This window comes from Bombina bombina, chromosome 4 (assembly GCF_027579735.1).
Source record: "Bombina bombina isolate aBomBom1 chromosome 4, aBomBom1.pri, whole genome shotgun sequence".
Classification (NCBI taxonomy): Eukaryota; Metazoa; Chordata; class Amphibia; order Anura; family Bombinatoridae; genus Bombina; species Bombina bombina.
The window spans coordinates 580,327,955-580,352,525 of record NC_069502.1 but is presented as its reverse complement, the minus strand read 5'-3'; the positions used below and the strand labels follow the sequence as shown (position 1 = coordinate 580,352,525).

The window sequence follows — 24,571 nt, the reverse complement described above, 5'->3', positions numbered from 1 at the left end:
AGCCTCGTTCTGATGCCGTTAGAACATTGCGCAGCAAATGGGGATGGAATAAATTTTTATACATGTATATGATTATATACATATATATATTATGTGTTAATATGTGTATATACACACACAATTCCTATAGACATGCTATGTAAAGGCACTTTTCAGTGCCATTTTTTTTTCTTTCTAACACCACACTCCCACCAACTTTAGTCCCAAAATACTGCCTGGTGCAGTAATTTTATTAAAAAATAAAGATGCTGCTATCTATATTTTTTAATAGAATACACTAGACAGTATTTTGGAGCATTTATAAAATGAACCAGAGATCTGATCTCTGGTTAATTTTATAAGCGCTAATTGCTACAGCGAGCTTGCGGTAACAATAAGCAGCCACATGTAATGGTTGATTAATTATCGTGTATCCGCAAACTAGCAAATTGTCTCTAGCTTTCCTTGCATTCCAGTGCTGACAAGATTGCACTCATACAGCATCTCTACTTCAGATATCTGCAATGAAACCTAGGTTGCAAAATGAAGGTGTCCATAATTAGACCGATTTGTATGAAATGTTTTTAATGTTTAATATTCCTTAAATGAACAACTTGCAAGGTTACATATAAAATTCATTAAAGTTGATATTAATACAAAGAGCACAAAAGACAAAAACAAATGGTTTTGCACATGATTATAAAATGGATCAGAAGTGAAAGGGTTAAATTAAAAATGTGCCTGAGGGGAAAAAAGAAAAAAAAAAGCATCTTACTTTGTAATGGCTGTGAAAAGCCCACGGATACGAGCCCTATGACGTGCCACAAATGCTTCTGTGTAAATTACACCTCTGTCGCTTTGATCAATTTTTCCTTGAATGATCGTATCGATTCGAAGTGCCAAAGACTGTGAAGAGAAACAAGGTAAGTATTCACAAAACCTACTGTATTTTTTATTCTGTTGTCTATCATGTGGATGCTATATATATTTACGAATGCTAAATATGGTTAGAATATATGAAACACACATATGGCCTGCTTAACTAATAAAGTGGATTCATTTTATCTCCTTAGATCTATAGCAGCATTTGCCAAGTTTGGTTTATCTATGTCTCAGACTGAGCACAAGAACATAACACTGACCCCATTTCGTCCTGACACTCAGACTTTGGCATTTCAAAGGTTAAACTAAATATATGCTAACATTAAACAGTGGAGAAATTAGTGAAGACATTAGACTTTCCTTGCTTATTATAAAAGTCAACTTAACAAACGAGACATATTCAAGGCAACATAAATATACTTGGGAGAGAACTAAATAATTATTTATAATACAAAAAACACAACATTTATTTTGCTATGCTGCAATGCTGATTGAAGAAGTAAACTGTACACAGTTAAACAGACATTCAAGGTATTTTTGATGTTCTGTTTGGGAGGCATGACACTGTCCTTTAATAGAGCAGTGTGTGTTCTGCTTATCAGCCAATGAGGAATCAGCCCCCAGGGTTCAATTACACACAGACGATTCCTATTAGCATCAAAATAAAGAGTTTTAACTTAATCTTTTTAATGCAAAAAATATTTTTAAACTGTGTTTTCTCAAGAAAATGAGAGGAATGTTTAATGCCCATTTAAACTGTGAAAGACTGAAGCAGAAGCTATTACATTTAATCTTACTATGCAGGGACTGACTGTTTTAAAGTTTGACATGATATTCACTATCTTCCCGGCAAAAAGCTATGCAAACTATTTAAAGGCCAAACTCTTGGCCAAAATGACAGGTTTTTAAAAGACACCTAAAAAAATGTCTTAAAGGGAAACTAAAGTCAAAACTAAATGTCATGCTTTTTTAATAGAGCAGTGATTCCCAAAGTGGGCGTTACTGCCCATTGGGGGGAAGTGGGATTACAGAAGGGTGCACTAATAGGTACAAGTGATGGAAGGGGGTTACTGGTATTGGCATAGGGTGCTCATGGCCTTTAGGTTTTATGATAGTTCTGGTTTATTCACAATTTATACTCTGACTGTGATTGCAGCCACATGAATTCTTTGTTTTACCAGCGTCGTACATTACCTTATATTATTAATATTAATGGCACTATTCAGAAACTGTGTAGTAAGAAACAAAACTAAGGCCTATTGTACTTGCCTGAATAGCTTTGTACAGTTTTTATCTGTCAATGATTTTCCAGTCTTCTGTTATCAAAAGTAACATGTGTTGAACATTACAGAACACTTTAGAAAGTAGAATACACTTTTCACAAACATTGTTTATTGGTGTCATTGTACAACTATTCTCCAAGTAAAGAAACTTACTCAAGACCTCTGAATATGACAATTTAAGACTCCTGCTAAATGACAAAAAACAGACATTAAAGGGACAGTCAAGTCCAAAAAAAACTTTCATGATTTAAATAGGGAATGTAATTTTAAACAACTTTCCAATTTACTTTTATCACCAATTTTGCTTTGTTCTCTTATTCTTAGTTGAAAGATAAACCTAGGAGGTTCATATGCTAAATTCTTAGACCTTGAAGACTGCCTCTAATCTGAAAGCATTTTGACCACTAGAGTGCATAAGGTCACGTGTTTCATATAGATAACATTGAGCTCATGCACGTAAAGTTACCCTGGAGTGAGCACTGATTTTACGAAAATACAAGTCTGTCAAAAGAACTGAAATAAGGGGGCAGTTTGCAGAAGCATAGATACAAGGTAAACACAGAGGTAAAAAGTGTATTTCTATAACAGTGTTGGTTATGCAAAACTGGGGAATGGGTAATAAAGGGATTAACTTTCTTTTTAAACAACAAAAATTCTTGTGTTGACTGTCCCTTTAAGAAACTGTATCTTTTCATCAAGACCACCCATCACATTAACACTGTTTTGAACAGTGAAGTAATTACTAAGGCTTAGATTACAAGTGGAGCAAAACATAGTAGCTCTATTGGGCTAGATTACAAGTGGATCACAACCTCTAGCTTAGCAAGGTGCGTTATCCTTAGCCTGACCTTGCACAAAGAACAGTGCAATCTGGTATTACAAATGGTGGTTGAAAACATAATTTATGCTTACCTGATACATTTATTTCTCTTGTGGTGTATCCAGTCCACGGATCATCCATTACTTGTGGGATATTCTCCTTCCCAACAGGAAGTTGCAAGAGGATCACCCACAGCAGAGCTGTCTATATAGCTCCTCCCCTAACTGCCACCTCCAGTCATTCAACCGAAGACAAGCAAGAGAAAGGAGAAACCATAGGGTGCAGTGGTGACTGTAGTTTAAAAATAAAATATACCTGCCTTAAAATGACAGGGCGGGCCGTGGACTGGATACACCACAAGAGAAATAAATTTATCAGGCAAGCATAAATTATGTTTTCTCTTGTAAGGTGTATCCAGTCCACGGATCATCCATTACTTGTGGGATACCAATACCAAAGCTAAAGTACACGGATGAAGGGGGGGACAAGGCAGGTACTTAAACGGAAGGTACCACTGCCTGTAAAACCTTTCGCCCATGTGGAAGCCACAGCTCTAGTAGAATGAGCTGTAATCCTTTCAGGAGGCTGCTGGCCAGCAGTCTCATAAGCTAAGCGTATTATACTTCTTAGCCAAAACGAAAGAGAAGTTGCCGAAGCCTTTTGGCCTCTCCTCTGTCCAGAGTAAACAACAAACAAAGCAGATGTTTGACGAAAATCTTTAGTAGCTTGTAAATAAAACTTTAAAGCACGAACCATGTCAAGATTGTGTAAAAGACGTTCCTTCTTTGAAGAAGGATTAGGACACAGTGACAGAACTACAATCTCCTGATTGATATTCTTATTAGATACCACCTTAGGTAAAAACTCTACACCTGGGATATGGATAGCTGATAGGTGGCAAGAGTGAGTCTCTGCCCAACGAATTATCTTTGAAACTTCCAACATCGCTAGGGAACTCCTTGTTCCCCCTTGATGGTTGATGTAAGCCACAGTCGTGATGTTGTCCGACTGAAATCTGATGAACCTCATTGTCGCTAGCTGAGGCCAAGCCTGAAGAGCATTGAATATCGCTCTTAGTTCCAGAATGTTTATTGGAAGGAGGGTCTCCTCCTGAGTCTACGATCCCTGAGCCTTCAGGGAGTTCCAGACTGCCCCCCAGCCTAGAAGGCTGGCATCTGTCGTTACTATTGTCCAATCTGGCCTGCGAAAGGTCATACTTTTGGACAGATGGACCCGAGATAGCCACCAGAGAAGAGAATCCCTGGTCTCTTGATCCAGATTTAGTAGAGGGGACAAATCTGTGTAATCCCCATTCCATTGACTGAGCATGCAGAGAGATGAGATGTAGGCGGGCAAACGGCACTATGTCCATTGCCGCTACCATTAAGCCGATTACTTCCATACACTGAGCCACCGAAGGGCGAGAAGTAGAGTAAAGAACACGGCATGAATTTAGAAGTTTTGATAACCTGGTCTCGTTCAGGTAAATCCTCATTTCTACAGAATCTATCAGAGTTCCCAGAAAGGAAACTCTTGTGAGAGGGGATAGAGAACTCTTCTCTTCGTTCACTTTCCACCCGTGCGACCTCAGAAATGCCAGAACTATGTCCGTATGAGACTTGGCAATTTGGAAATTTGACGCCTGTATCAGAATGTCATCTAAATAAGGGGCCACTGCTATGCCCCGCAGCCTTAGGACCGCCACAAGTGACCCCAGAACCTTCGTAAAGATTCTTGGAGCTGTAGCTAACCCAAAGGGAAGAGCTACAAACTGGTAATGCCTGTCCAGGAAGGCAAACCTGAGAAACCGATGATGATCTTTGTGAATCGGATTGTGAAGATAAGCATCCTTTAAATCCACTGTAGTCATGTATTGACCCTCCTGGATCATAGGTAGGATGGTACGAATAGTCTCCATCTTGAATGATGGGACCCTGAGAAATTTGTTTAGGATCTTGAGATCTAAGATTGGTCTGAAGGTTCCCTCCTTCTTGGGAACCACAAACAGATTTGAATAAAAGCCTTGTCCCTGTTCCTTTTTTTGGAACTGGATGGATCACTCCCATAACTTGGAGGTCTTGGACACAATGTAAGAATGCCTCTCTCTTTATCTGGTTTGCAGATAATTGTGAAAGGTGAAATCTCCCTTTTTGGAGGGGAAGCTTTGAAGTCCAGAAGATATGCCTGGGCGAAGAGAGAAAGTCTGCCCCCTACTAGATCCATTACCGGATCGGGGGCCAATCCTTAATGCTGTCTTAGAGGCAGCAGCAGGCTTTTTGGCCTGCTTACCTTTGTTCCAAGCCTGGTTAGGTCTCCAGACCAACTTGGACTGGGCAAAAGTTCCCTCTTGTTTTGTATTAGAGGAAGTTGATGCCGCACTCGTCTTAAAGTTTCGAAAGGCACGAAAATTAATCTGTTTGGACCTTGATTTATTAGACCTGTCCTGAGGGAGGGCATGACCTTTTCCTCCCGTGATATCAGAAATGATCTCCTTCAAACCAGGCCCGAATAGGGTCTGCCCCTTGAAGGGAATATTAAGAAGCTTAGACTTTGAAGTAACGTCAGCTGACCATGAATTAAGCCATAGCGCCCTACGCGCCTGAATAGCAAAAACCAGAATTCTTAGCCGTTAGTTTAGTCAAATGAACAATGGCATCAGAAACAAATGAATTGGCTAGCTTAAGTGCTCTAAGCTTTGTCAAGTATATCTCTACCTGTAAAGCCTCTTCCAGAGACTCAAACCAGAAGGCCGCCGCAGCAGTGACTGGGGCAATGCATGCAAGAGGCTGTAGAATAAAACCTTGTTGAATAAACATTTTCTTAAGGTAACCCTCTAACTTTTTATCCATTGGATCTAAGAAAGCACAACTGTCCTCGACGGGGATAGTAGTACGCTTAGCTAGGGTAGAAACTTCTCCCTCAACCTTAGGGACCGTTTGCCATAAGTCCCGTGTGGCGGCATCTATTGGAAACAATTTTTCTAAAAATAGGAGGGGGAGAGAACGGTACACCTGGTCTATCCCATTCCTTAGTAATAATTTCTGAAAACCTTTTAGGTATTGGAAAAACATCAGTGTAAACAGGCACTGCATAGTATTTATCCAATCTGCACAATTTCTCTGGCACTGCAATGGTGTCACAGTCATTCAGAGTAGCTAAAACCTCCCTGAGCAACACGCGGAGGTGTTCAAGCTTAAATTTAAATGTTGCCATATCAGAATCAGGTTGAATCATCTTCCCTGAGTCAGAAACATCACCCACAGAAAGAAGCTCTCCTTCCTCAGCTTCTGCATATTGTGAGGGGGTATCAGACATAGCTACTAAAGCGTCAGAGTGCTCTGTATTTCTTCTAACCCCAGAGCTGTCTCGCTTTCCTCGTAACCCAGGTAGTCTGGATAATACCGCTGACAGTGTATTATCCATGACTGCCGCCATGTCTTGTAAAGTAAACGCCATGGGCGCGCTAGATGTACTTGGCGCCTCTTGAGCGTGAGTCCCTTGAGCGGGAGTCAAAGGCTCTGACACGTGGGGCGAGTTAGTCGGCATAACTTCCCCCTTGTCAGATTCCTCTGGTGATAAATCTTTTAAAGACAGAATATGGTCTTTATAACTTAAAGTGAAATCAGTACATTTGGTACACATTCTAAGAGGGGGTTCCACCATGGCTTCTAAACATAATGAACAAGGAGCTTCCTCTATGTCAGACATGTTTAAACAGACTAGCAATGAGACCAGCAAGCTTGGAAAACACTTTACAGAAAGTTAACAAGCAATAAAAAAGGTCAGAATTTGAAAAACAGTGAAAAAAAGCAGTAAAACAAACAAACTTTTTACAGTGTGTATAATAGGCTAACAGAGCATTGCACCCACTTGCAAATGGATGATTAACCCCTTAGTTTCAAAAACGGATCAAAAAAACGAAATAGACGTTTTTTAACAGTCACAACAAACTGCCACAGCTCTGCTGTGGCCCTACCTTGCCATACAAACGACTTTAGAAAGCACAAAAACCCTTCAGAGAGGTCCTATAGCATTCAGGGAACTCCTTCAAGGAAACTGGATGTCTCAGTCTGCAAAAGCTAATGCGCAATTAGGCGCGAAATCAGGCCCCTCCCACTTCCTGTCTACACAGTGAGAGGCCTAACAAACTATCCCTAGGCAAATTTAAGCCAGCCATGTGGAAAAAACTAGGCCCCAATAAAGTTTATCACCAAAAGGCATATAAAAAACATTTAAGCACTCCCAGCAAACGTTTAATATTTCAGTAATTTGAAAAAATAATAAGAGTGTTACCTCTAATAGTAAGCATGATACTAGTCGTTATTAAATCACTGTAATCAGGCTTACCTTAAATAAATCCAGTATCAACAGCATTTTCTAGCATATACATTTCTCTAGAAAAATTTAGACTGCACATACCTCATAGCAGGATACCCTGCACGCCATTCCCCAAGCTGAAGTTACCTCTCTCTTCAGTTATGTGTGAGAACAGCAATGGATCTTAGTTACAACCTGCTAAGATCATTAGAGACCACAGGCAGATTCTTCTTCTATTTTCTGCCTGAGACCAAAATAGTACAACTCCGGTACCATTTGAAAATAACAAACTTTTGAATTGAAGAAAAACAACTAAATTACACCACATCTCTCTAACTGCTTCCATGCTTGTCGAGAGCTGCAAGAGAATGACTGGAGGTGGCAGTTAGGGGAGGAGCTATATAGACAGCTCTGCTGTGGGTGATCCTCTTGCAGCTTCCTGTTGGGAAGGAGAATATCCCACAAGTAATGGATGATCCGTGGACTGGATACACCTTGCAAGAGAAAAAAGGTTTATCAGAACATCTTAATGCGGACGTCATTTACTTAGACCTGAAGTAAAGTATGAATGGTTGAAAATATGCACAACAAAACACATGTAAAATATATTCAGATAAAGTCCTTTACTCATATTTATACATATTAAATGTAAAATCAAGCTTTTTTATTGAGAAAAAAACCTAACTGATTTAACAGTGATTTAGAGGGATGGTATAGGACAGGTGATGGACTGGGAAGAGCTGTGTATTTGTATGTGTGTATGTATATATGTGTATACATATTTATGCATGTGTGTGTAGGTGTACAGTGTTTTAAACGTATCTCTCGATACACCATAGTGAAGAAATCCACTATCTTTCAGCGCATCCCATAAAAGTCTATTATGTGCATCTGCGATATCCGACATGCAGATGTTATTGTGCCCTAGACTTACACAGATAAAAACAAAATTTATGCTTATCTGATAAATTAACTTTTCTTTTGGAATGATAATGATGGTCCACAGTCCTCCATAACATATGGAATATATTTCCCGCCACTAGGAGGAGGTCAAGAAACCATATCAGAGATTGACATCCCTCCTTCTCCCATCTCTCTCTTAGTTTAGCATATCACCGAATAGAGAATAGGAAACATATAGGAAGGTGTCATTAGAACTGATGCCAAAACACTGAAATGGGCGGGGCCTGTGGACCATCATCATTCTGAAAGAAAATAATTTATCAGGTAAGCATTACTTGTTTTCTTTCATAAAATGATGGTCCCTTTTTCCAGGATCTTAGTAACAGAACTTTACAGAGAAGGGGAGCTTTGAGACCTCTCACAACTCTCTTAAGGAAAAATCAGATCCAGTACAGGTGGGGATACCCATTTGCTCTCCACATCTCAAAGGACAATAAGCTATTGACAATCAGACGCAGAGGGGATTCCAGATATTTGTGAAGCTTTAGATCTAGAAATACCCCCTATTCAAGGACCTTCATCATCCACTGAAATGCCGAAACCACAGAGGATACCCATGAAGTCACAGAGATCTCAGTGGGCAAGAATCCCCACAAAGAAATCTAAGAACACTTGACGAGTTCAATATGAACCTTTTTGAACTAATTTCCTCTATGTCTCATCCGAGAAATCCTAGATAGTGGGGCACGATGATTAATCTCACATGCTCCCCAACTAAAACCCGTAGCTGCCATACATCAGCAATGTTATGGTTTTAGGAAATTATTATGTTTATTGTTAGGCTGGAACCTAGTATAGTTAGAAGGGGCCAACTCTCATTAAGGTTATTTAATGTTCAAGGAATTGGGGACAGAAAGGCTGGAACTTATGTTTACACTGTTAGCACTATATTCTTAGGAAAACCTCTTTTGATATGTTCACTTTAGGCACTAAGAGGGTGGATAGGTGACGCCTCCTCGGACTCAAACTCCCCCTAGAAGATGTTTTTTATGTTTAGTCAAGATATAATTTTTTTGTTATTTATTCCAGGTTTAACAACATGGGTTGAAAATGTAATGTTTAACATGATTAACCTGTTGTATTTTCTTTTCCTCTTTCTCTATCAGAATTTCTCTTTCTCCATCTCCCTTCTCTTCTCCTCACCCTTACTCCCAAAACGACCACAGATGCTCCGGTCACGCAGAAGCAGGGTTGTCATCCGTATAGGAATCTCGGATTCGTCAAATTCAGATAGGTCTCACACGAGGGGTCAGGTAACTGAAAATGCACCAATACATAATGACTCCAGGACACCATTCAAACATTTAGATGGCTAGTACCAACATCACACTAGTCTCACACAATGTGAGAGGTCTTAATTCAGATATAAAAAGAAGGAAGGCTATGTCACAATACAAACTCCTAGGGGCTAATGTCATATTTTTGCAAGAGACCAATTTCATGGCCTCTCAGATCCCGAAATACTGGGAGAAACAATTCCCTTTACATTATCATTCGACGGTTATCACTCCTCCCTAAACTTCCACCACACTGACTCCATCATAGACAAGGAAGGTAGATTCCTCATCATCAAAGGCACTATCAATGAAATAGAAATAATCTTTTGTAATGTATACGCCCCAAATGAGCATCAAGAGCAGTTCTTCACTAATCTATCCTACCTCCTTACTAGTTGGAATGCAACTAGAATTTTCTTGGCAGGTGACTTTAACGTCTCTCTATACACACAGACCCAAACTTCAAACATCCCTCTCACAGCTGCTCAACATAGAATGAATAAAAAGGTTCTCTCAATTCTTAACACCATGGCAGGGCACAACTTACTGGATACATGGAAGGCCCTATATGGCATCACAGCTGACCACACATTTTATTCCACAGCACACCGCAAATACTTCCGCTTAGACTATATTTTTTCAAGTCAGATCCTGACAGCAAATTTAGTATCTTCCTCTATTCAACCATGTGTGTGGTCCGACCACTCAATAGTCTCACTAAAGATGAAAGGGATTCTCCCATACAACAATACCAAAAGTTGGTCATTTGACCCCTTATCATTAAAATACCCAAACCACAAAGAGACGGTTCTTAAACACATGGAGGAATACTGGAACCTCAACTTGAATACAGTAAACAACCCTATACAGGTGTGGGCAGCTCATAAATCAGTCATAAGGGGATTGTTGATTCAATTCAAATTAAGTCACATGCTAAACGTAAAGCAAAAACTTTTTTTGACTCACTTCAACGGGACATAGCTAACCTAGAGAAACGTCACAAACTGTCTGGCTCACCTAGTCTTTATAAATCACTACTAGATAAACGACAAGCACTCGACAAACTACTTTCTGACCAATCATCCAGAGCAGGGCTTAGACTTCAATCTAAATATTTTCTCTACGCAAATAAACCAGAAAAATTCATGGCCTATAAAATTAGGAATAGAACTAGAGACATGTCAATCCCCTCCCTATATAACTCTCAGGGGGTCCTAACGTCAAACCCCAAAGATATAGTTGCCTCATTTGCAACATACTATGGATCCTTATATGACGGTCAGAAAGTAACTAAAAAAGAAACTACACGGAACTCCCTAGACATCTTCCTAGAGGAGGCAGCCTTACCCAAGATAAGCAAACAAGAACTAGACTCCTTGAATGCCGACATTACAGTCAGAGAGGTCCTAGGGGTTCTTAAAGATTTAAAACCAAGCAAGGCAGCAGGCCCTGACGGGTTCCCAGGGCACTATTACAAACAATTCAAACCAACTCTCACTAAACATATTGTACAATTCTGTAACTCTATCCTAAAAGGCCATAGGATCCCATCTGAATTGTTAAACGCTAAAAATTATAGTACTCCCGAAACCAGGTAAAGACAAGACGTTGTGTCAGAACTACAGGCCAATATCCCTCATAAACCAGGACCTTAAAATTTTCACAAAAATCTTAGCTAATCGACTCAAACCCCTACTTCCCAAACTGGTCCACCCGGACCAGGTTGGCTTCATTCAAAATAGAGAAGCGCCAGACAACGTCAGGAGAATGGTGTCCCTAATTGACTATATGCATGAAACAAAAACGCCTTCTCTGCTCCTCTCTCTGGATGCGGAGAAGGCGTTTGACAGAGTTGATTGGACATATATGCAGGCAGTGTTAACTAAAAACATAATTTATGCTTACCTGATAAATTTATTTCTCTTGTAGTGTAGTCAGTCCACGGGTCATCCATTACTTATGGAATATATCTCTTCCTAACAGGAAGCTGCAAGAGGATCACCCAAGCAGAGCTGCTATATAGCTCCTCCCCTCACATGTCATATTCAGTCATTCGACCAAAACCAGACAAGAAAGGAGAAACCATAGGGTGCAGTGGTGACTGGAGTTTAATTAAAATTTAGATCTGCCTTAAAGACAGGGCGGGCCGTGGACTGACTACACTACAAGAGAAATAAATTTATCAGGTAAGCATAAATTATGTTTTCTCTTGTTAAGTGTAGTCAGTCCACGGGTCATCCATTACTTATGGAATACCAATACCAAAGCTAAAGTACACTGATGAAGGGAGGGACAAGGCAGGAACATTAAACAGAAGGAACCACTGCCTGTAGTACCTTTCTCCCAAAAATAGCCTCCGAAGAAGCAAAAGTGTAAAATTTTGAAAATTTTGAAAAAGTGTGAAGTGAAGACCAAGTTGCAGCCTTGCAAATCTGTTCAACAGAGGCCTCATTTTTAAAGGCCCAGGTGGAAGCCACAGCTCTAGTAGAATGAGCTGTAATCCTTTCAGGAGGCTGCTGTCCAGCAGTCTCATAGGCTAAACGTATTATGCTACGAAGCCAAAAAGAGAGAGAGGTAGCCGAAGCCTTTTGACCTCTTCTCTGTCCAGAGTAAACGACAAACAGGGAAGAAGTTTGACGAAAATCTTTAGTTGCCTGCAAATAGAACATCAGGGCACGGACTACGTCCAGATTATGTAAAAGTCGTTCCTTCTTTGAAGAAGGGTTAGGACACAGTGATGGAACAACAATCTCTTGATTGATATTCCTGTTAGTAACTACCTTAGGTAAGAACCCAGGTTTAGTACGCAGAACTACCTTGTCTGAATGAAAAATCAGATAAGGAGAATCACAATGTAAGGCAGATAACTCAGAGACTCTTCGAGCCGAGGAAATAGCCATCAAAAACAGAACCTTCCAGGATAACAGCTTGATATCAATGGAATGAAGGGGTTCAAATGGAACGCCTTGAAGAACGTTAAGAACTAAGTTTAAGCTCCACGGCGGAGCAACAGTCTTAAACACAGGCTTAATCCTAGCTAAAGCCTGACAAAAAGCCTGAACGTCTGGAACTTCAGCCAGACGTTTGTGTAGAAGAATAGACAGAGCAGAAATCTGTCCCTTTAACGAACTAGCAGATAAGCCCTTTTCTAAACCCTCTTGTAGAAAGGACAATATCCTAGGAATCCTAACCTTACTCCATGAGTAACTCTTGGATTCGCACCAATATAAATATTTACGCCATATCTTATGGTAAATTTTTCTGGTAACAGGCTTCCTAGCCTGTATTAAGGTATCAATAACCGACTACGAGAAGCCACGCTTTGATAGAATCAAGCGTTCAATCTCCATGCAGTCAGCCTCAGAGAAATTAGATTTGGATGGTTGAAAGGACCCTGAATTAGAAGGTCCCGTCTCAGAGGCAGAGACCACGGTGGACAGGACGACATGTCCACTAGGTCTGCATACAAGGTCCTGCGTGGCCACGCAGGCGCTATCAGAATCACCGAAGCTCTCTCCTGTTTGATCTTGGCAATCAAACGAGGAAGCATCGGGAATGGTGGAAACACATAAGCGATGTTGAAGACCCAAGGGGCTGTCAGAGCATCTATCAGCACCGCTCACGGGTCCCTGGACCTGGATCCGTAACAAGGAAGCTTGGCGTTCTGGCGAGACGCCATGAGATCCAGATCTGGTTTGCCCCAACGATGAATCAGTTGAGCAAAGACCTCCGGATGAAGTTCCCACTCCCCCGGATGAAAAGTCTGGCGACTTAGAAAATCCGCCTCCCAGTTCTCCACGCCTGGGATGTAAATCGCTGACAGGTGGCAAGAGTGAGACTCTGCCAAGCGAATTATCTTTGAGACTTCCAACATCGCTAGGGAACTTCTGGTTCCCCCTTGATGGTTGATGTAAGCCACAGTCGTGATGTTGTCCGACTGAAATCTGATGAACCTCAGAGTTGCTAACTGAGGCCAAGCTAGGAGAGCATTGAATATTGCTCTTAATTCCAGAATATTTATTGGGAGGAGTTTCTCCTCCTGAGTCCATAGTCCCTGAGCCTTCAGGGAGTTCCAAACAGCGCCCCAGCCTAGAAGGCTGGCGTCTGTTGTTACAATCGTCCAATCTGGCCTGCAAAAGGTCATCCCCTTGGACAGATGTGGCCGAGAAAGCCACCATAGAAGAGAATCTCTGGTCTCTTGATCCAGATTTAGCAGGGGGGACAAATCTGAGTAATCCCACTGACTTAGCATGCACAATTGCAGCGGTCTGAGATGCAGGCGCGCAAATCGTACTATGTCCATTGCCGCTACCATTAAGCCGATTACTTCCATGCACTGAGCTACTGACGGGTGTGGAATGGAATGAAGGACACGGCAAGCATTTAGAAGTTTTGATAACCTGGCCTCTGTCAGGTAAATTTTCATCTCTACAGAATCTATAAGAGTCCCTAGAAAGGGAACCCTTGTAAGTGGTGATAGAGAACTCTTTTCCACGTTCACCTTCCACCCATGCGACCTCAGAAATGCCAGAACTATCTCTGTATGAGACTTGGCAGTTTGAAAACTTGACGCTTGTATCAGAATGTCGTCTAGGTACGGAGTCACCGCAATGCCTCGCGGTCTTAGTACCGCCAGAAGTGAGCCCAGAACTTTTGTAAAGATTCTTGGAGCCGTAGCTAATCCGAAGGGAAGAGCTACAAACTGGTAATGCCTGTCTAGGAAAGCAAATCTTAGGTACCGATAATGATCCTTGTGAATCGGTATGTGAAGGTAGGCATCCTTTAAGTCCACTGTGGTCATGTACTGACCCTCTTGGATCATGGGAAGGATGGTTCGAATAGTTTCCATTTTGAATGATGGAACTCTTAGGAATTTGTTTAGGATTTTTAAGTCCAAGATTGGTCTGAAGGTTCCCTCTTTCTTGGGAACCACAAATAGATTTGAATAGAATCCTTGCCCGTGTTCCGTCCGCGGAACTGGGTGGATCACTCCCATTAGTAAGAGGTCTTGTACACAGCGTAGAAACGCCTCTTTCTTTATTTGGTTTGCTGATAACCTTGAAAGATGAAATCTCCCTCGTGGAGGAGAAGTTTTGAAGTCCAGGAGATATCCCTGAGATATGATCTCCAACGCCCAGGGATCCTGGACATCTCTTGCCCAAGCCTGGGCGAAGAGAGAAAGTCTGCCCCCCACTAGATCCGTTTCCGGATAGGGGGCCCTCTCTTCATGCTGTCTTAGGGGCAGCAGCAGGTTTTCTGGCCTGCTTGCCCTTGTTCCAGGACTGGTTAGTTTTCCAGCCTTGTCTGTAACGAGCAACAGCTCCTTCCTGTTTTGGAGCGGAGGAAGTTGATGCTGCTCCTGCCTTGAGGTTACGAAAGGCACGAAAATTAGACTGTTTGGCCTTTGATTTGGCCCTGCCCTGAGGTAGAGCATGGCCCTTACCTCCCGTAATGTCAGCGATAATTTCTTTCAAGCCGGGCCCGAATAAGGTCTGCCCTTTGAAAGGAATATTAAGCAATTTAGATTTAGAAGTCACGTCAGCTGACCAGGATTTAAGCCATAGCGCTCTGCGCGCTTGGATGGCGAATCCGGAGTTCTTAGCCGTAAGTTTGGTTAAATGTACGACGGCATCAGAAACAAATGCGTTAGCTAGCTTAAGTGCTTTAAGCTTGTTCATAATTTCATCCAATGGAGCTGTGCGAATGGCCTCTTCCAGAGACTCAAACCAGAATGCCGCCGCCGCAGCAGTGACAGGCGCAATGCATGCAAGGGGCTGTAAGATAAAACCTTGTTGAACAAACATTTTCTTAAGGTAACCTTCTAATTTTTTATCCATTGGATCTGAAAAGGCACAACTATCCTCCACCGGAATAGTGGTACGCTTAGCTAAAGTAGAAACCGCTCCCTCCACCTTAGGGACCGTCTGCCATAAGTCTCGTGTGGTAGGGTCTATAGGAAACATTTTCCTAAATATGGGAGGAGGGGAAAAAGGCACACCGGGTCTATCCCACTCCTTGCTAATAATCTCTGTAAGCCTTTTAGGTATAGGAAACACGTCAGTACACACCGGTACCGCATAGTATCTATCCAACCTACATAATTTTTCTGGAATTGCAACCGTGTTCATTCAATCATTCAGAGCCGCTAATACCTCCCCTAGCAATATACGGAGGTTCTCAAGCTTAAATTTAAAATTAGAAATCTCTGAATCCAGTCTCCCTGGATCAGATCCGTCACCCACAGAATGAAGCTCTCCGTCTTCACGTTCTGCAAACTGTGACGCAGTATCTGACATGGCTCTCACCTCATCCGCGCGCTCTGTCCTTAACCCAGAGCTATCGCGCTTGCCTCTTAATTCTGGCAATTTAGATAATACTTCTGTCATAACAGTAGCCATGTCTTGCAAAGTGATTTGTAAGGGCCTCCCTGATGTACTTGGCGCCACAAAATCACGCACCTCCTGAGCGGGAGGCGAAGGTACTGACACGTGAGGAAAGTTAGTCGGCATAACTTCCCCCTCGTTGTCTGGTGATAATTTCTTTACATGTAAAGATTGACTTTTATTTAAAGTAACATCAATGCAATTAGTACACAAATTTCTATTGGGTTCCACATTGGCCTTTAAACATAGTGAACAAAGAGATTCATCTGTGTCAGACATGTTTAAACAGACTAGCAATGAGACTAGCAAGCTTGGAAATACTTTTCTAAATAAATTTACAAGCAATATAAAAAAACGCTACTGTGCCTTTAAGAAGCACAAAAAACTGTCACAGTTGAAATAACAATGAACCAAAATAGTTATAGCAACCAATTTTTCACAGTAAATGTATTAAGTTAGCAAAGGATTGCACCCACTAGCAAATGGATGATTAACACCTTAATACCCAAAAACGGATAACAATTTAATAATTAACATTTTTCTCACAGTCAAAACACACTGTCACAAGTCTGCTGTGACTGATTACCTCCCTCAAAATGAATTTTGAAGACCCCTGAGCTCTCTAGAGACGATCTGGATCATGGAGGATGAAGTAGACAGATTGTGACTGAATTTTTACTGCGCAAAAAAGCGCTAAAATAGGCCCCTCCCACTCATATTACAACAGTGGGGAAGCTCAGATAACTGTTTCTATGCAGAAAACAAAGATGGCCATGTGGTAAAAATCATGCCCCAATAAGTTTTATCACCAAGTACCTCACAAAAAACGATTAACATGCCAGTAAACGTTTTAAACATACATTTTAAAAGTTATGAAGTGTTATTAATAAGCCTGCTACCAGTCGCTTTTACTGTAGTTAAGGCTCATACATTATTTCAGTATTAACAGTATTTTCAGAGTCAATTCCATTCCTTAGAAAAATACATTCAGTGTACACACACTCATCAGCCTAATACCAGTCGCTATCACTGCATTTAAGGCTGAACTTACGTTACATTGGTATCAGCAGTATTTTCTCAGTCAATTCCATTCCTCAGAAAAATAATTTACTGCACATACCTCTTTTGCAGGGGGGCCCTGCATGCTATTCCCCTTTTCTGAAGTTACCTCACTCCTCAGATGAGAACAGCCAGTGGATCTTAGTTACGTCTGCTAAGATCATAGAAAACGCAGGCAGATTCTTCTTCTAATGCTGCCTGAGAACAAACAGCACACTCCGGTGCCATTTAAAATAACAAACTTTTGATTGAAGAAATAAACTAAGTTAAAAAACACCACAGACCTCTCACAGCGACCTATCTTTAGTTAGGCTGCAAGAGAATGACTGAATTTGACATGTGAGGGGAGGAGCTATATAGCAGCTCTGCTTGGGTGATCCTCTTGCAGCTTCCTGTTAGGAAGAGATATATTCCATAAGTAATGGATGACCCGTGGACTGACTACACTTAACAAGAGAAATAGGCATTTCTGGAGAATTCATGAGCGCAATTCAAAATATATATTCCACCCCCTCAGCGAGCGTGAGAGCTATGGGCCACCAGTCCGAAAGCTTTGCTGTCCTTAATGGGACCCGTCAGGGATGTCCTCTGTCTCCATTACTGTTTGCCCTGTGCATAGAACCCCTGGACCAACATATTAGAAGATCTCCCGATATAACCAGTATTAAAATAAAGCAGAAGGAGTATAAACTCACACTTTTCGCGGACGATGTCCTCCTCTCCCTGTCAAGAGCATTGATAACACTTCCGAACCTCTACCAAACCCTTTATTCCTTCTCCTCTATATCAGGCTATAAAATTAACCTAGAGAAGTGTGAAGCATTACCTGTGCATCTCCCGGAACACACCAAAAAGCTAATAGAGGCTAACTTTGAATTTAAATGGGCCAAACACCTTCTCAGATATTTGGGGATTAATCTAACCACAAGCTCAAAGACACTATACAAGGCAAATTACCCCCCTATGTATAAATCTATTAAACAAGATCTAAATAAATGGAGTAAACTACGATTCTCATGGTTTGGTAGACTGTCGGCAGTCAAAATGATGATATTGCCAAGGATCCTATAGTTATTCCGCACTCTGCCAATCAGAATACCAGCCCCAGACCTAGACGACCTCCAAAGACATATAACTAGTTTCATTAGGGGAAACAAAAAAGCTAGGATCCCTTCGGCAGTCCTCTCTAGAAACAGACAATTGTGGGGGGGGGGGGGGGCACCAAATCTTAAACACTATTATCAGGCAGCTAGACTGCCCTTCTTAATGACCCCGACGAGGACATTATTTGGACGCAGCTGGAGTCAGATATTACAGGACTTATCCCACGTGACATGATTCTTTGGGACCCTAAACGGTGCCTTAGTAGGACGCAACACGAACACCCAATAATAGATTTCATGATCAAGCAATGGTCCAGGCTGACCACTTCCTTGGCTCTACTCCCTACACACTCCGTTAAAGCCACACTCACTAGCCTAGTTAGACATGAAATGGTTCCCATCATCAAAAAATGGGAAAACAAAGGACTCTATAGAATCGCTGACATTATAGTGGGAGGCAAACTGATGAGCTACACACAATTACAAGAAAAATTACAGCCAATCAAATTAGAATGGTTCCTATACCTGCAGCTAACCTCCATAATTCACCCCCTCCTACCACTCATAACTAAAAACTTGCCCTCTACATTAGAAAATATTTGCAGCACCTCATCCAGACCCAAGAACACTATTTCCAGGCTTTACCAAGCAATTCAGCTAGCATCAGACAACTCCAAATCCTCTTTACAAATTAAATGGGAAAAGGATATCAACAAGGAAATGGAGATCCAAGATTGGCATATAACTTTCTCTAGTGCAGGAAAGGGATTGTCGAGTGCAGATATGTGGGAAAACTGCATTAAGACCAACTTCCGTTGGTATCTAACACCGCTGATAACCTCACACTCTACTAAAGATAGATCTAGACTTTGTTATAGAGGCTGCGGGGAGGTGGGGGACTATAAACACATGTGGTGGGACTGCACTTATTCACATAGGGTGTGGAACCGACTATCTCGGTTCTTAAGCTCTATCCTAGACAGCCCTATTAGACTTACCATGGAACAAGCTTTGCTCCACGTCAGACTTAAAGAAATTAATAAATATATTAATTTGTTTATCAGGATAACATGCACTGCCACAAGGATTTGTATAGCCCGTCATTGGAGGGAGTGTGCCCCTTCCTGGGAAGAAATCCAACTCAAAATTAAATTCTATTACAATATGTCAGAGCAGGCAGCATTTCTCCTAGATACCCAAGAAATCTTTCAGAAAGCTTGGTACTACTGGATATTACATAATGTGTCCTAACACACTAGCCTAATATGATAGAACTCCTCACTTAGATGGATCTACCCTCTGGCACATAGAGCCCCCAGACATGATAGGTAAAACACAGATAAATAGGAGTCATATTAACCCCACATATAACAAGTTTTTACACAAACTGGAGCGGAATGGTCAGGAGAAGTTCCCTTATCTACACCCCATCTCTCTTTCTCCCTTTGCTTCACCTTACTCTTTTCCTCCTTCACTAATACTTTATCTCATTGATCTTTATCTTGGTAATATGCAGCTGGTCCGGGCCTTACAGCTTCATAAAAATGTACAAAATTATTTTAACTCTAGCTCAAACAGGAGAATCCTTACTATAAGGACTATTGTTCCACAATGTATGATGCTATTAAAATTCTCATGTAAGAGCGGCCCTACAAGTTATGACATAGTAATCGAACGATTTATTGATATGTATTTTGCATTATCTTAATTACTATGTAACCTTAGAGAACCAGTTGTTCTCTTGATTTATTTTTCTTTTACACTTTTTCTGTTATTATGCCTTTGTTACAAAATAATAAAAATTACTTTATCATAAAATGATGGTCCACAGTCCTCCATAACATATGGGATCAATACTAAAGCCAATGGTGTATGCTACGGAAAGGGTGGGACAATTTTTCTCTTGCAGTTTTTAATTAGTCAACAACGCAGCCTGAAGGACTTTCCTGCCAAAAGCTACTTGCAAAAAACCAAAGCGATAAAATCTGAAAAAAGTATGCAGATAAGACATGTTGCAGCTTTGCAAATCTACTCCCAAGATGTATAATTTTTAAAAACCCACAATGTTGCAACTACTCTTGAGAAAGAGCTGTAAGACGCTTAGGAGGCGACTTTTCCACCTTCAAGTAAGCCATGTGAAGCACTTTTTAAGCGAAATGGCCACGCTACCTTAGTAGCTTTCTGCCCCTCAGGAGTCCCAGAGTAGAGAGAACACAAACTAGAAGTTGACATTTTTAGTAGCTTAGAGATAGAACTTCAAAGCGTTGGCTACCTCAAGATTATGTAAGAGCCGCCAGAGTTAGCAGGATCTGAACACAATGAAGGAACAAGCATTTCTTGATTGGTATTTTCATTTGAAACTACCTTAGGAGGAAAATCATATTTAGCACAAAGCATAGCATTTTCCTTGTGAATAATTAGAAATGGAGATAAGACAAGGTAAAGAACTCAGAAACTCTCCTTGCTGCTGAAGAGATTGCTAGTAGTAAGAGTATTTTCCAGGATGAACAAAGAGGAATCACAATGGGCCTAATTCTAATGAACAACTGGACAAAAGTCTGAACCTTAAGAAGTTTAGCCAATTTCCTATGAAATTTGACCTTTTAGAAATTAGCAGACAACCCCTTGTCAAGACCATCCTGAGAAAAACTCAAGGAGTCTAGGAATCCTAAAGGAATACCAAGAAAAACTTCTGGAAGAACACCATTCAAAAAATGCCTTCCAAATCCAGTGATAAATCCCTTTTGTTACAGGATTTCTGGCCTGCATCAAACATTCAATAACCAAATCTGAGAAACCCCTATGTATCAAAACTAGGAGTTCAAGCTCCACGCCATTAAATGTAGAGGTTAATGATCCTGGTGAAAGAGAGGACATTGAGACAACAGATCTTCTCTCAGAGGAAGAAGCCATGGAGAGCAAGAAACATCTGCACTATATCTGAATACCAAATCGTGCAGAGTCAGGCTGGAGCAATTGACTCCTGTTTGGTTCAAATATGATTCTTGGAAAACAGTATGCTAGATGAAGGTCCCATAGACACAGCAAAGGCATCTATTAGGAGAGCCTTTTAATCGTTTGATCTTGCACAATAGCTTGGAAGCATGTGATTTAAATGAGAGGTCATCATATCTATGTCCTGTAAGCTCATTTTGATCTCTGAGTGATTGAAAATGTTCTTATGGATTGACAACTCTCTTGGATGGACCGATTGAAAGCTGAGAAGATTCAGCTCCCAGTTGTTCACACCTGGTATGTGAATTACCAATAGGGAGCAAAGACTCCTCTCTGCCTAAGACAGAGTTTTAGACATTTCCTGCATGGCCAGTGGACTGCGGATAGCCCCCTTGATAATTTAAGTAAGACACTGCCGAGATGTTTTCTGACTGGAAACGGATAAATCGTTCCACCTTCTATAAGGGCTGAGAGCCCGAAGATCACTTGAAGTTCCAGAATTTAAATTTATAACCTGCCTCCAGAGAAAACCAAACTTTTTGACTGACCCCCAGTCAGAGAGAAAGGCAAAAAATACTAATGGCACTGCACAATTTTATTCTCTGGATTAATTTATAGAATATAGTAATGTGAATTTATTTATAATCCAGATTTAATATCTTACAAGATGGCAGAGGTGCTGTGTACTGGTTATTAGAAACAAAAGATATCAATCCTGAGATTGATGAAGTGTACACCTGAATAGCACTCTTCCCCTATTTGGTAATGGCAAAAATCGGAGCAGGTATAGAGGTCTGAATTGGGAGGAGTATGTGGCGATATATTAAAATATAACTTTTATTAGACAATTAAAAATAAAAAGCAACAACACACACATTGAACATATATATTTTATTAAAATCACAGGATAGGGTCTGAGTAAGTTCTCTCCGTGGATCACGGGAGATAGAAGTGGTTGTGATAAATGTTTAAGAGAGCCTGAATGTCAGTTGGACATCAGGGTATTCTCTTTCAATATATATTATTTCGATATAGGTAGCACTGACTCAGTATCAGTAGATATGCTATTGGACTTGGATGTACTGTGTGTAATTTGTAACTTGCGGTGGAATTTAATTTTTATATTTATAAATTGGATAAAGGTAATGCAACTTTCTCTTAGAAATCAGTCTGACACTGATAAGAGGATTGAAATCCTATTGTCATCATATGGCTATATTTTGATGTTAGGCGTAACAACTCTGACTTTTTCGGACCTAACTTCTGTTGCAATGATTTTACTTTAGTTTTCGAATTTATTGAATTAATATCCCCCTATGTTTGTTTCATTTACACACTTATCACTGTCTTGCATATTTTTTGGTAACGTACTGCTGCAAAATAGCTGCTGCTCGTAAGGCTGGCTTAGTATTGCTTATGCTGATAATTTTCTATTTGAACGTATTATCGTATTCAATGCTAGATATTTTTTAAAAGGCTATATGCTGCTCTTAAATAGACCATTTGCAATATTAGATATATGCTAAAGCTCAATGATTCTTAACCGCCAGTTTGTGGTCAGCTTGGTCTTGCTTCAGCTAATGGTTGTCTGGTTTAAACGTATTTACCGTATTTTATACTGAGTTTTTTCAAAGGCTGTGTGCTGATTTTAGATAAACGTTTACACACTTGTCACTATCTTATGTATTTTTATGTTAGAGTACTGCTACAAAATAGCTGCTGCTCGTAAGGATGGCTTAGTATTGCTTATGCTGATAATTTTCTGTTTTAACGTATTATCATGTTCATTACTAGATATTTTTAAAGGCTGTATACTGGTCTTAAATAGACCATTTGCAATATTAGATATATGCTAAAGCTCAATATTTCTTAACCTCTAGTTTGTAATCAGCTTAGTCAGTCCAGTCTTACTTCCGCTGACGGTTGTATGGTTTAAACGTATTTACCGTATTTTGTACTTGGTATTTTCAAAGGCTGTGTGCTGATTTTAAATAGACAGTTTGCGGTTTTAGGTATATGCTAGTTGCAGTTCCGTATTTCTTACCCGCCTGTCTATGATCAACACTGAACCCTTGCTGAGAGTGCTAGAACAATTAGAAATAACGTTACTGAATTAACCCCATTTCGAGGTTAATGTACTAAATATTGTGCACAACCACAATTGTAACAACTATAAAGACTACCATTTCCTGCTAATTAAAAAATGCTAACATGCATTAAACAAACGGTTCCCTAACAATATTTAGTACATTAATCTCGAAATGGGGTTAATTCAGTAACGTTATTTCTAATTGTTCTAGCACTCTCAGCAAGGGCTCAGTGTTGATCATAGACAGGCGGGTAAGAAATACGGAACTGCAACTAGCATATACCTAAAACCGCAAACTGTCTATTTAAAATCAGCACACAGCCTTTGAAAATACCAAGTACAAAATACGGTTAATTCAGTAACGTTATTTCTAATTGTTCTAGCACTCTCAGCAAGGGCTCAGTGTTGATCATAGACAGGCGGGTAAGAAATACGGAACTGCAACTAGCATATACCTAAAACCGCAAACTGTCTATTTAAAATCAGCACACAGCCTTTGAAAATACCAAGTACAAAATACGGTAAATACGTTTAAACCATACAACCGTCAGCGGAAGTAAGACTGGACTGACTAAGCTGATTACAAACTAGAGGTTAAGAAATATTGAGCTTTAGCATATATCTAATATTGCAAATGGTCTATTTAAGACCAGTATACAGCCTTTAAAAATATCTAGTAATGAACATGATAATACGTTCAAACAGAAAATTATCAGCATAAGCAATACTAAGCCAGCCTTACGAGCAGCAGCTATTTTGCAGCAGTAAGTTACCAAAAAATATGCAAGACAGTGATAAGTGTGTAAATGAAACAAACATAGGGGGATATTAATTCAATAAATTCGAAAACTAAAGTAAAATCATTGCAACAGAAGTTAGGTCCGAAAAAGTCAGAGTTGTTACACCTAACATCAAAATATAGCCATATGATGACAATAGGATTTCATTCCTCTTATCAGTGTCAGACTGATTTCTAAGAGAAAGTTGCATTACCTTTATCCAATTTATAAATATAAAAATTAAATTCCACCGCAAGTTACAAATTACACACAGTACATCCAAGTCCAATAGCATATCTACTGATACTGAGTCAGTGCTACCTATATCGAAATAATATATATTGAAAGAGAATACCCTGATGTCCAACTGACATTCAGGCTCTCTTAAACATTTATCACAACCACTTCTATCTCCCGTGATCCACGGAGAGAACTTACTCAGACCCTATCCTGTGATTTTAATAAAATATATATGTTCAATGTGTGTGTTGTTGCTTTTTATTTTTAATTGTCTAATAAAAGTTATATTTTAATATATCGCCACATACTCCTCCCAATTCAGACCTCTATACCTGCTCCGATTTTTGCCATTACCAAATAGGGGAAGAGTGCTATTCAGAGAGAAAGGCGCCTGTCGGCACAATAGACCAAGACTGACGAAGGAAGGATGTCCCAAGGGTCA

The 24,571-nt window shown here is 40.3% G+C and overlaps 1 protein-coding gene across 1 annotated transcript in view; it reads right to left on the bottom strand.

The window, feature by feature from the left end:
• Positions 1-24,571, bottom strand: part of UFL1 (UFM1 specific ligase 1) — a 226,186-nt gene that overhangs the window by 150,128 nt on the left and 51,487 nt on the right. Inside the window, exon 6 of the mRNA XM_053710557.1 lies at positions 755-885. Coding sequence (XP_053566532.1) covers positions 755-885 — 131 coding nt within the window. The remainder of the gene's footprint in view (positions 1-754; positions 886-24,571) is intronic.